This window comes from Polyodon spathula, chromosome 17 (assembly GCF_017654505.1).
Source record: "Polyodon spathula isolate WHYD16114869_AA chromosome 17, ASM1765450v1, whole genome shotgun sequence".
In the NCBI taxonomy this organism is placed as follows: Eukaryota; Metazoa; Chordata; class Actinopteri; order Acipenseriformes; family Polyodontidae; genus Polyodon; species Polyodon spathula.
Window position 1 is genome coordinate 10,095,275 of NC_054550.1, and position 12,987 is coordinate 10,108,261.

Here is a 12,987-nt window from a genome sequence, read left to right on the forward strand (position 1 = left end):
ATACTTAATAATGACTCTGTGACAAACCAGAGCTTCTGCATTCGAGTAAACGGACTTTGCATCCCACAGTGTATATGTAATAAGTATGTTGGCTTCCACCAATGAAAGCTTGTGATACGAAACAAGTCAAGGCAAGTATGGGTTTGTAACAGGGAGAGATCTGTGCTGACTCTGCTGGCGTGTTCACGGGCTGCAGGAAGAGGGCCACAGTCGTCCAACAACCGCCTGTGAGTCACGGCAGTGACACGGGGAGGTGGGAAAGTGGGTGTGTGGACTTTCCCCCTCTCTGAATGGTTGAGAGGCGAGTCTTGGCAGATTGCAAGCCCTATAAAAAAATGCTCTGCTGTTTCCTCAGGTCTGCCCACTTAGACACAACGACAGTGCGGAAGCTCTGATCCAGGACCGGGAATCAGGCGAAACAAAGAGTTTCATAGCGAGACAGAGAGAGCGGGGAACCCTTGGGCAGACCCCAGCGTATTGTGAAAGAACAGGCTAGTTAGCCTACAGAGTAGGACGGTGATCCGGGTCGTGCTGGTAGCGACGACCGGGATAACGCTGCCGAGTGCAGCACCTTTTATTTGTAGTTTTATTACTGTTTTATTTTCCCTTGTTCTTTTCGCCTTCTGTTTTCATTATTATTTCTTTGAGCACCTGCGAGTGCATTTGCTGTTCGTGTACCAGCTGTGGTATTTCCGTGGTGCTGTCTACCATCGTTGATAGGCAGCCCATGGTCAACAGTGCCCTCTGCTGGAAAAAGCAAGAACTGTTTGCAAATAAAACTGGGCACCTGTGTGGTGTTTCAAGTACACCTGTCTGTCTCCTAGTCAGTGAATTACCCACACCCCTTCCACAGGGTTATATTTCAAGGCTAGCAGTCTAAACAACATGTCTCAAGTTACCAGTCTTGTAAGCAAGTTGTTTAAAAGAGTAGATACAGAACTGAGGTTTTGAGTGTCACAGTATCAAACACCTCTGAGCTGTATTCAAGAGCAAGAACCAGTTAAGGCTTACAATTACAACAGAGGCACGCGGGAGGCTTGAAACACATGTTCTCCGTTTCAGACAAAGTACAGTCCAAATTGTGTAGTATGAAGCAGTAACTTGCAATAATGGTTATCTTAAATGTAATCTTCCTCTTGTTTAGATTCACTTTGTGAATATGGTTTTCTGTTTCAGGCATCACATCCTGATGACTCATTTAGTTTAAAGATCCCCTCTGGCTTCAAAAGATTGTAACCATTAATCTGTACCTCTGAAATCCCCTTTTGGATGTAAAAAAGTATCACGTACAACAAATATGGCATTCCCAGGGAGGCAGAAATACCTTCCCAGCTTGGTGGCCTAGTGATCACTTTTCACTGAAGATTTAATTTCACAGTCAAAAGTGAATAAATTACAGCTGCTAACACCAAGAACAACTCACTGAATCCACTTGACTGAACTCACTACCCCTACAATACAGAATCCCGAGCCAATCACAGCACTCTACGATCGTCTTTGTTTATCTAAGCACGCTTGTATCCTTGGTGAGCAGCACAGTGCATACCTGGGAAATGTAGTTTCCTTACTGAAATTCACATCGTCACTCACTCAGTTCTTCAGTCGCCAGAGAGGAAACTTTAATTATATTTTTTAATTGGCAACAGGTCTGTTTAGGTAGCAAATGGCAACCGGATTTCTACCACGATGGGCATTTCCTACATCTACCGAGGACAGAGTGTTGGAGGGGACAGGTTAATGGTTACAATCTGTGTAGCAGCTGTACTAAGAAAGAAGACATATTGAAGAACTCTGTTGAAGCCACAGGGGTGCGTTAAACATCTAAGTTCTAAGAATTCAGTAGGATGTAATGACTGAATCAGAAAACTACACACAAAGTGACGATTACATTTAATAAAGCATGGTCACTGTCTGCTTTCTATCACCACAGTAAAATGTCCTGGCCAGAATATAATGGAATTCAAAAGCATGGGGAAATAAAAACTCTTATGGCTTTATTATTTATAAATACTGGATTCTGCAGAGTCAAAATAAAAATCAAGAAGTGCAGTTAACATATTTATTGACTGGTGAAATACAAATCTATAAAAGCCATGCTTAATACAAATTTTACACCAGATTCTTGAGTATTTCAGCTGCTGCAGTACGTCCACTGTTTTATCATTTCAAATTTTTCACAAAACAAACATTAAACTATAAAACTGCAGAACATTTAAACCGGGGCATTGACCGGCAGAATCCGGTCTATACATTGATGTTAACATAGAGTTATCGACTGGGGAGTGGATGTCTAAATTATGTATGAGGTCAAGTTACACATTGAGCATACTCTAGCACAGCACTAAGGACAGTAATAGTTTCGTAAGACACACTTTACATTTTCAAGTAGCACAAATCATTAAAAAGCCATTAGTGCTAAACAGGAGCTTCCTTTTCCAGCCTTGGGAATTTTGAGTCAGCTAATCCTTAGTAAATTCATATTATTTTCACATGATGTGAACTGCTAGACCCAACAGGTCAAGGACAGTACTGTGTACCACAGGTATAACAGGTTTTTTTCCCCCCTCACTGCAAAATGACAGTAACTACACTCAAAGTGGGGACTTTACTGTACAAAAGGTATGTAAACATGTCAATCTATCAAAAGGTGATTCTCGTTTAGTAAACACACAATGTCAACCTCTGCTAACCATGTGCCGGATTTTGAATTTTCCACAAGATTGCCCAAACAGTCAAGCAGGAGCCAGGGTGCTGATGTACATGACGCCAATAGAAGAAATCCAGGCAATTGTTTGCATTATAATATTACCAACACTTCATATAGCTGGCATTTTCCATGATGAAATATGTACACGTTATATACGCGGTAAATTAGTATTTCATTATTTCTGTGATGTACCTTGCGATATGCATTGTATAGTGAAATTAGTGTATTGCTACACCACTATATTTTATTTAGCTGAAGAATGCGAATGACTTATTCTGCAAGTCCCATTTGATGAAGTGAAGTCTACACCCAAAATATTCAGTTACATAGGAATTATTATGTTACAAAGACATGTAGTAGAGGCTTAATTATACATTTAAATATGACTCATTTGTGAGTGACTGATTAATCTATTTATCTTTGAACCAACTAAATCTCCTGATAAATTCTAGTGCTGAAGCACCAACAGATGCAGGCCTACCCTCCCCTCACAGCAGAAAAGAGCTGCCATTCTTCCTGAGCAGCGCTGACATACTAAAAGGGCATTCTCGGAATTCCATGTTAAATCTGCCGTACGGACAGCACAGGGACTTTATCTGTCTGGCACATTTCTTTAGTACCAAACAGATTTTTCTAATTCAATTTGGTTTTTTTAACGGCAAATGCAAATGTGTTTCTAAAATTGTCATTCCAGAAACCATAAACGAAGTTTGGATTTACATACAGGTAAATATCAACAGTTATGACGTGGCCTGGTCAGTAAAATAACATAACCTATAAAGAAACACTGCTCCAAACAATGCAGTGATATTCAGGAGATGTGTACTGTATATTAACCCTTAGCGGTCAATTTATTCAGCGCTTGTCAGGGGCATCAGGTGCAATTTATTTTCACACGTGCTGTTTATTTTACAGGTTTAAAAGGTCCTTCATAGCAAAATGACATCTGTACTGCATCTCCAGCCAAGCCCCACCCCTTGTTGGCTGTATTGTTCACATACCTCCTTATAGATGTGCAGACTCTCTCCTGATCACTCGTTTTATCACCAAACTCCCCAATAATGCAATCCAAGTAATTATTTTATTACTATAACATCTCAAAACGCTTTGCAAATGTCTGCGATATTCTTTGAGCGCTGAATGCACAGGCAGCTACCTCCACTGGCATTGGACTGGAAATGGAAAATTGCAATGTCGGCCCTGGCCCGACACAGGACCGCAAAGGGTTAAAGTGTTAAAAATCATAACTGAATTGAAATAATGCTGAACACTCCTCCAGGGTCACCTAAATACAAAATGTGCATCAGGTGACATGTCTGGCTTTTAAATTGCAAATATCCTACAGTAGTCTCTGCTAGGAGAGGGGATCCCATGTTCATCCTACATGTGTCCATACAGAGTGTGATCACCACCAGTACAGACCTGTTATTGGTTACACATACTGGAAATGAGTGTGTTCACATGCTTAATCTACACACATGAAAATCCCTTTACCATCTGGAGAAATGTAGACAGAACGGAGCAGAACTGTCTATTTGCAACAACAGGACAGAAGATAGAACAGCTCTGAAACTGTATTTGTTTGTTGTAATGTGTTTTTGTTTTATTTTTAAGGCATTTTATTACTCCCCCTCCAAGGACACAAAACACATTGCAGGGGTCAGTACTAAGAAAAAACAGGTCACTATGAGTAAACTTATAACATTGTTCCTATGGAAAAATGTACTTTGACTTACAATGCAACTTTCAGGAACCAATTGTATCGTAAGTGCGAGATCTGTCTGTATTACTGAAAGATCAACATAGACATAATTCTAGGGTAAAGTACATAATAATTTCACGAAGGATGAATTTTTGGCTTTGAAGGGACTCACAAATGACAACAATATAGTAATAAAACCAGCAGGCAAGGGGGGTGCTGTTGTAGTTCTGAACATACACTCTTACAGAGATTATTAAACAATGTCTGATGTGAGTTTTCATCATGAATTACACCATGATCCTATATTGTTTTTAAAAAAAAGAAATTCACAACAAGAATATAAATGTGTTTAATTATAATACGATTAGATCAGTTTTCTACATCCTCCCAAACATACATAAGAGTTTAACTAATCCACCTGGTCACTCAAATGTGGCAGGAATTGGATCTTTAACAGAACATTTGTCCAAATTTGCTGATTTCCATATAGCACCTCTAGTTAAAACTTTACCATCTTACTTAAAGGATACATCTGACATCTTAAGAAAAGTCACTGATCTTCCACTGATTTCTGAAAACGATTGGCCTGTAACACTGAATGTTTCAAGTCTATATATTAACATCCCTAATGATTTAGGATTAGAGCCAAGAATTTATCTTGATGAACGAGAGGAGAAAGAACCTCCAACTGAATTGTTAATAAGATTTTACTGAATTGGTTTGTTAAAAATTGATTTGGTCTGGTAATTTAGAGAAATGTATAGATTTTTTGCATGAGTTAATTCTTAAATTTGTCTGTACTAAAAGCAAAGAATAGACAGATTTTTTGGATGTAACTTTTATTTAGGATGGAGATAGATGAGAAACAGTTTATAAAAGTCCAACTGACAAAAATACACTGCTTATGACGAACAGCTTTTATCTTAAATCACTTAAGCAGGGTCTACCAACGAGTCAACTGCATAGGTTGTGCAGAATCTGTGAGAAGAAGGAGGATTTTGAAAGGGAGGCAGCAGTTATGATTGAACGTTTTCAAGAGACAGGTTATCCCAATACTTGGCTAACACAAGCATTACAAACAGTAAGTTCTAGAAAAAGAGATGATTAGTTGCAAACCACATGTAAAAGAAAAAAACGACTTTTCTGTAATGTTCTCGTCAAGATATGGTTTACAAAAGTAATGCTATACAATCTGTTATACGTGAACATTGGCATACACTTTCTAATGATTCAAGGTTGTTACCTTTCTTTCGGGATCCTCCCCTTTTTACTTTTCACAGGCATGTAATTTTAAGGACTGTTTAGTCAATGCAGACTCTTTTAAACCATCCTGTCCCTTCTTCCCAATTACACCAGGCAGCTATCCTTGCCATCAATGTGCCTCCTGCAACAGCTTGATGAAAACCGATTCATTTGTCCATCCAAGTACAGGCAAAAGTTTTAAGATCCACACAACGTTGACATGCAATAGTGCTAATGCGATTTATCTTTTATTATTTCAGTGTTGAATTGGTTATGTAGGTAAGACCACAAGACAGTTAAAGATCCGATTGGGGGAACATAAAAGTGCTATTAAAAGAAATGATTTCACATCACGGGTAGCTAGACACTTTAAATTCTTTAACCACAATGTACAAGCATTGAAATGCACTGGTATTGAGAAAGTCTATATAGGAAGAAGGGGTGGTGATATTAAATCAGAAAATATTGAGGCTTTTTGGATTTATACTCTCAATACAATTACACCCTTTGGTATGAATAAGGAGTTGGACTTACACCCTTTATTGATGTAGTCAGATAACTTTTCAAGATTTCTAGGATACTTCCTTTTAAGATAACTGGTTCCTGATTACTATTGTTCTTTCTTCATGTACATACATGTAAATCTGAATGTCTATTGGGCATATATTATATGTGGATGTATGTAGGTGTGTGTGTGTGTGTGTATATATATATACATATATATTCACATATGTGCATGTATATGTATGGGTGTGTTTGTTCTTATTTGTGTATATGCTGTACTTGAATGTAGATGTATTTAGTTACCTATTGTGATTTGGTGTTATGTCTTTTTGGATCAATTTTGATATTTTGATGTCTATCTATGACATACTGATTTATATGTTTCTTGTAATTTATGGTGATCTAAATACTGTTCATTACTATGACAAAGATTATTATTACCTGGATGGGGCCTTGAGAAAGGTCCGTCTTTAGCTTGCGTTACTCCAAAGCACAAGAACACCAAGATGCTGGCAACAATCCCTCTAAAAAATAAAAAGACACCACAAAATGAAAGGCTTATAGGATACCGTCATCTCAGTTAGTGCAGCATCTTCTCGTTGCTGTTCAGGACAGTTAATATCAATGAATACGAGATAGAGGCAGACTTTCAAATGTTTCTCACAGGCCATTGAGGAAATATGTTTCTTCATTTAGATTTTGCGGAGGGAATCTCAAAATAAGTGAGGCACTTCATTGAAAGGTCAAAACCTTTCACTTATATGATAGCACTTATAACCCCAAAGGATGTAATTATTAATATGAACAGCAGAAGAACATGGAAAATTAAGAATTAATGCAATATAAGATGCAAGCATTTACAGTTATGTTAGTTTTGCAGCAAAAGTGGCAGAGAAAGTATAAGAAACTGATAGGTGCAAGATTGCATCAAATAGTGCTATTCGGCAGAAAGCAGGTCAAACCCACAAGTCTGTGCATAAAACAACAGCGGCAGTTTATTAGCTGACGAAACTACAAATCACTCAGTGCTGAAGGGATCGATACACCCAAAATAGCATAGTTTACGCACAGTTTGAGAACACAAAACAGAGCACCAAGATAGCATAGTTTAGGCATAGTGTGAGAACAAGAAAGAACAAGTACAAAAGAAACACAATTAAGTCAGAACCACTTTACTTTCTGCAATAGCAACATTTAGATCACTTTAGCACACATCATTGTCTCTGCAAATGGGACCCTCCGCAGGTGTAGCCCACAAGGTGTTTGGATCTACAAAGGAACGGGGGAGGGAAAAACCTTGGTGCAAATGGGCATTATAGACCTTGTTTCTGCATGCATTTTTTAATCGTCTTTAATGGGAAAACGATTCCCGGCATATATTGAATAACCAAACTAATATCTTAAGACTTTTTCTTTGCATTTAGGTCACAGCAAGAAAAACTACAAGATCACATTCATGAGCAAACAGAAATAACAGTCCTTTCCCAAACAAAAAGAAAATGACATGCTTGACATATAATTATTGTGAATAATCTGACAAGAATGTGTACTGTACAAACTTCGAGCTGTGTTTTAAATTATCATTGAGAAATAATTGTAATCAATGAGCTTTTTGTTTTTATTTATTTAAATATCACAAGGAAATCTTTCTGCATATTATTTTATCATAAACATGACAGGTCAGCTAAATGCTTTCCTATTCAGCTATAACCGAGGAGTTTAAGTGCGCCAAAGTTCGACTGGAAATGACACTGGTAGTGTCACATGATGAATGTGTGAGAGAGGCAGCACCTGTGTTAAACTGGAAGAACGTGGGCAGCAAAGGAAGCTGTGGAAGATTCAAAGCCCTTCGTATCAGTGATATCATGGGATAAGTACAGCATTGAAGAGGAGGCTTTGGTCGCAGTTCAGCTCCTCCTACATGGCACAAAGCAGCCCCAGCTCAACGGAGGAAGCTGGTAGTCAACGAGGTGCAAAAGCAGGAGGCGAGGATGAGGTGGGTAAAGGCAGTTTCCCAGGCCAAGCAGGGAGAATGGATGAGATGGAAGAGTGTGGAACAATGCAAGATTGGCTGGCAAGATCTATCGACAATGGAACAGAGCAGGATCAGTTTCCTCATCAGGTCAACATATGAGGTTCTCCCATCATCCCAGAACGTTAATCTATGGGTAGGGCAGGATCAGTGGTGTCCTTTGTGATTATCGCCAGCTACATTAAGAAACACTTTGATTAGATGTAAGGTGGGTCTTAGCCAAGGTCAGTTTATTTGGCGTCATAACCAGGTGCTGCGATGTTTGGCCTTAGGATTAGAAGACAAATGAAGCATGACCAAAAGGTTGCAAGCAAATTCCAAAAATATATTACAGAAGAACACTCCTCCATCCAGGGGAGCAACCTCCAAGAAAAGGTATTAAAACCAAAACTCCTCTGGAAGCTGCTAGAGACTAGAAAAGTTGGCAGATGTTGGATAACGGCTTATTTTACCACCTGAGATTGCCACCTCTAACCGACCTGATATCATCTTGTGTCTGCTTCTGCATGCCTTGTTCATCTGGTAGAGTTATAAGGGCCATGGGAGGATGCTGTGGACGAGGCGTATGAAAGGATGAAACTTCGGTACGCTCAACTAGCTGCTGAAGCAGAACAGCAAGGATGCAGAGTCCAGGTTTATCCAGTGGAGGTGGATTGTCGAGGATTTGTGGCACACTCCACAATCTGGTTTCTCAGAGACACGGATTCAGTGGTCAAGAGTTGCAACGCATAGTGAAGAACTTATCTGAAACAGCAGAGAGCAGCAGCAACTGACTCTGGTTGAGACAAAAAGGTTCTGGTTGGGGATCTCAATCACAGCAGAGAGAAAGCAATGTCAATGTAAAGGAAGGTAAGTAAGCTGGACCCATTCTTGAATACAAAACCAGATATCTGGTTTTACACTTTGGCAAAAGAAATGAAGGTTCTTAATCCACTTGCCTTATTTTTAGGAAGTCTGTTTCACCCCTTTAGTCATTTTTACCTCAGCAGTGCCTTCAGGGTTAAAGCAAGTTACTGGCTATAATGCATGCCAGTCATAAGGAAAAGGAGCTGGTTGGTTAGTGCAGAGGTTCCACTATGTTCTTGACTAAAGGCCCTCCATGGCATTAGGCATTCTGAGGACCCCCACCCAAAATTTTGATTTTGATACCTTTAGCGAGAGAGGTTGTTTGTACTGATAGAAGTAATACTGCTTTCATTCTGTGACATTTAATGGACGTTTGAGAAAATGCTCCACTCCCCTGTACGCTGTCTGCAACATAAACCTGCCTGCAAAGGTAAAGGGAGGGGTAAGGTATATTGTTTATGTAGGCAAAGAAAATCAAGAACTTATCAAAAACATAAATTCGGCATGTATTTATTTATTTTAATTTAAAAAATAATGCTATAATTATGAAGTTCATTCATATAGTTGCCTATTTTGTTCTCCTTACAATCACCCTCTTTTTTTGTAAAATCGTACACAGTACAGGTAGCACGGGCACAAGCTGATTAAATAACTCCAAGCACTGAACAGCAGCATTCCTGGAAATGAACTGATCTCTGGTTTGGGGAACATCGATTTGTCAGGATCATTTGGGAGAGAACATTTTTGTATGTGCTATGGCCCTCACGAAACAATTTCGCGGCCCCCAAGTTTGGGAACTCCTGGGCTAATGAAAGGAAAGAAGACGTTGACGGTTTTCCATGTAAAATGCCCTAGGACGTGCACAATACCTGCATGCAAGGCACGGAAACTGTTTTATTACAGTATATTGCCACACACCATGCTTTAAAAGAGAAAATACAGGTTTGCTACATTTAATTTGAGACCTACATAGAAGTGCACGGCAGTTTGATCAAAACCGTATTTTATTAAGTTTGAAAATAGAGCCCCATAGATATGAAATATAGTACTTTACTTCTCTCAAAGGATACACACTCTTAAGAGCACACTCTTGAGGAAGCAAATTGCAATGACTTCCTTTAACACTGACAGCTGGGTTGTTATTTGGCACAAACAGTTAGAGCAATGATTGAAAATAACACAATGGGGTTTTCTGTTCAACCAGATAAAGAGTTACAAGCAGCAGTTACAAAGCTGCCAGAGGGAACAAACAATAGGGTGCAGTAATTTTACAGATTGCAGGGGTTGGACTAAATGCTAGAACACCTCTGCTATAGATGTTTGGGATTGTATCTGGCTCTTACGGTATCTGATCTTTTCATGTGCAGTGGGATTACTACATGATTATGCCAGCAAACCCTTACACTTTCTTGAGCAGAGAAAAAAAAACCTACCTACTAGGGATGGGAATTTTAAATTTTAAAATGTATAAACTCTAAAGAAGTGGTCAAACGTTTAATAATATGCTAGACATATAACCAGTCACGTGACAAATTTCACCAAACACATATTTAATTATATTTAGTCGTTTATCATCACATACAATAGTCTGTCGCGTATGTGGTTCATTGTTTCACCATTTGAAATCAAAATATTCAGAAAATATATATTGTAATACAACTTTTTGTCCACTACACGGACTACTCGCTTTCAATATTTATGTATGTCTGAGTAGTTCTATGTTTACAGAGCTCTTAAGTCACTACATATTGCAAAAGACAATCATTTCTTAAAATATTATATAAATCTCAAAATATCACTTTGGATTGTACAATTCACCTAGATTACATTTGGCACAAAATAATAATATTTTTCTAAGTGGATTTTATTGTATAACAGTTGGTTTTTAAGATAAGCAGCCATTGAATTTCCAGACTTAGCTTTGTAGAAGGTGATGGATCTCGAGATGTGATGAAATTTGTTGAGCCATACTGTGCCGACGCATAAATCAGTAATAGCGAGGCTGTGCGCGGAAGCTGTTCATAGAAAACTTTCAACAGGGAGAAAAAGTTGCGATTACCACAGACTCGTGGACCTTACCATAGGCGGGTGGCTTTTTTCACTTGAAATTGTTCTGTGTGATTTTGGACTGAATGACCGTTAACGTTTAGTACAATTTTTTGTTTGTATGCTGGAACTACTGCACTAAAGGAAAGGACCTCTGAGACACGTGTGAAATAGGTAGGCCATGCATCTCTCCTGACAACTTTAATTACAACCATTTTTTGATTGAAGAGGAGATTTAAATAGAAACATTTCAATATATACTCTGGTGAGTAAATGTTTTTTTTTGTCTTTTTATTTTACTTTGCACTTAATTCTTTGCAATGTTAAAACGTTATCAGCTTATTTACCTTTTTTAAGATTATTTTAAGATTTATTAAGATTAGGGTTTGGGTTTATTTAAATCTTAAACTCAGTATTCAGGTTCTCTCAGCTGGCCCATCTTCCTGCACCTATGCCACAGAAAGAAATCAGGTCTTGCATGGGCCATCTGGTATCAACTGTACCGTACTATAGACAAAGCCTATTACAAAATGCACAACATACTGCATTCGGGTAGGCACTTACCATCGCAGGCTTTTTGTGAGGAAAACAAAGCAACAATGCTTTGAACAAACCTACACAGAAACTCTACAGTGACAACTACAGATCACTATTGGCAACTATGTGTGTAAGTAACAAGGAGTGGTTTAGTCAGACAAGCAAGAGTGTACTGTATTAATAATAAATGCATGTATCCTTGACATTTATGTGTCCTCTTGCGGAAATGCAGGAGAGACTAGCTCAGGAAACTCAAGACTTTAACAGCTATATTACAGAAAGTCATTTACATTCACTACACCACCCACTCAATATATCGCGGGTGTGGGGGTGCAGTACTAATCCGTATATATCGAGGGCAGCGATATAGCGAGAGACCCATAGAAAAACAAATAGGCTAATAACAAAATACTGAACAACCACTCCTTCGTTTTATGTCATGGCACCAGGGTCCAGTATAAATCCTCTACGCAATCTGTTTTTTCTTATTTTTCATATAAAAAGCAGCACATCGTTTTAATTCGTGCTGCGGAGGGGTATTGCTTCTCATCAACTTCAGTCCCCAACTAATTTCCCAGAGTCTTCCACTCCTTTCTCATCTTTCTCACAAACCTGCTGCATTGAAAGAATCAATTCGCAACACAGCAGGCTTGCTAGGGAGCTGACATCACTGCCCTGTGGTGCTTGCTAGTGCACTGCTGCCACACATGAACGCAGCTTGTCAGCTAAAATAAAAACCGCTTCATCACGTATGTATTTCATTTGCTTTGTGTTATTGAGCAATGCGTGTGTTTAAGATAACAGTACGATATTAATGCTTTGTTTTTAACTGTTTTGCTTATTGTTGTTTGTGATGTGGAGTACGAAATAAAATGAACAGTAATTCTAAGTGAAAATGCCGATGTATATTGCAGCTAAGGCATGCACAGTTAAGACTGTAAAAATGGGCAGCGATATATCTGAATCCGCAGTATAGCGAGTGGTGATATCATGAGGGGTGGGTGTACCAGACTCACTAGAGACTGGTGATCTTACAGCCTGGGTTAACCAGAAGATCAGAAATCTACCCTCCAACAAATACCGTATTTGTAAAATTAAAAGTCGACTTTGTGTACAAATTTAGTTTTTTGTACAGCCTACAATAGTATTATTTTAGTATACAAGCCCTACCCCCACCCCTCCCACCCCCACGTCCTTCCTAGCTCACATGGAAGTGTGTATTTCAATGGAATTGGGGAGTGGTGTGGTCTGGCTGTAATTCAATGAAACTGCATCTGTGAGGTGGGCTAATAGGTCTATTGGGGGGTCTACCGGGGGTGATCAGGCTGTGACTGCACTCTGACATTGGCAGTCACAAAAACAACAACATTT

At 38.9% G+C, this 12,987-nt stretch overlaps 1 protein-coding gene across 2 annotated transcripts in view; it reads right to left on the bottom strand.

The window, feature by feature from the left end:
- Positions 1–12,987, bottom strand: part of LOC121330068 (phosphatidylserine synthase 2-like) — a 56,048-nt gene that overhangs the window by 25,042 nt on the left and 18,019 nt on the right. For both annotated transcript variants that reach the window (XM_041276335.1, XM_041276336.1), the window contains exon 4: positions 6,597–6,679. In XM_041276335.1, coding sequence (XP_041132269.1) covers positions 6,597–6,679 — 83 coding nt within the window. The remainder of the gene's footprint in view (positions 1–6,596; positions 6,680–12,987) is intronic.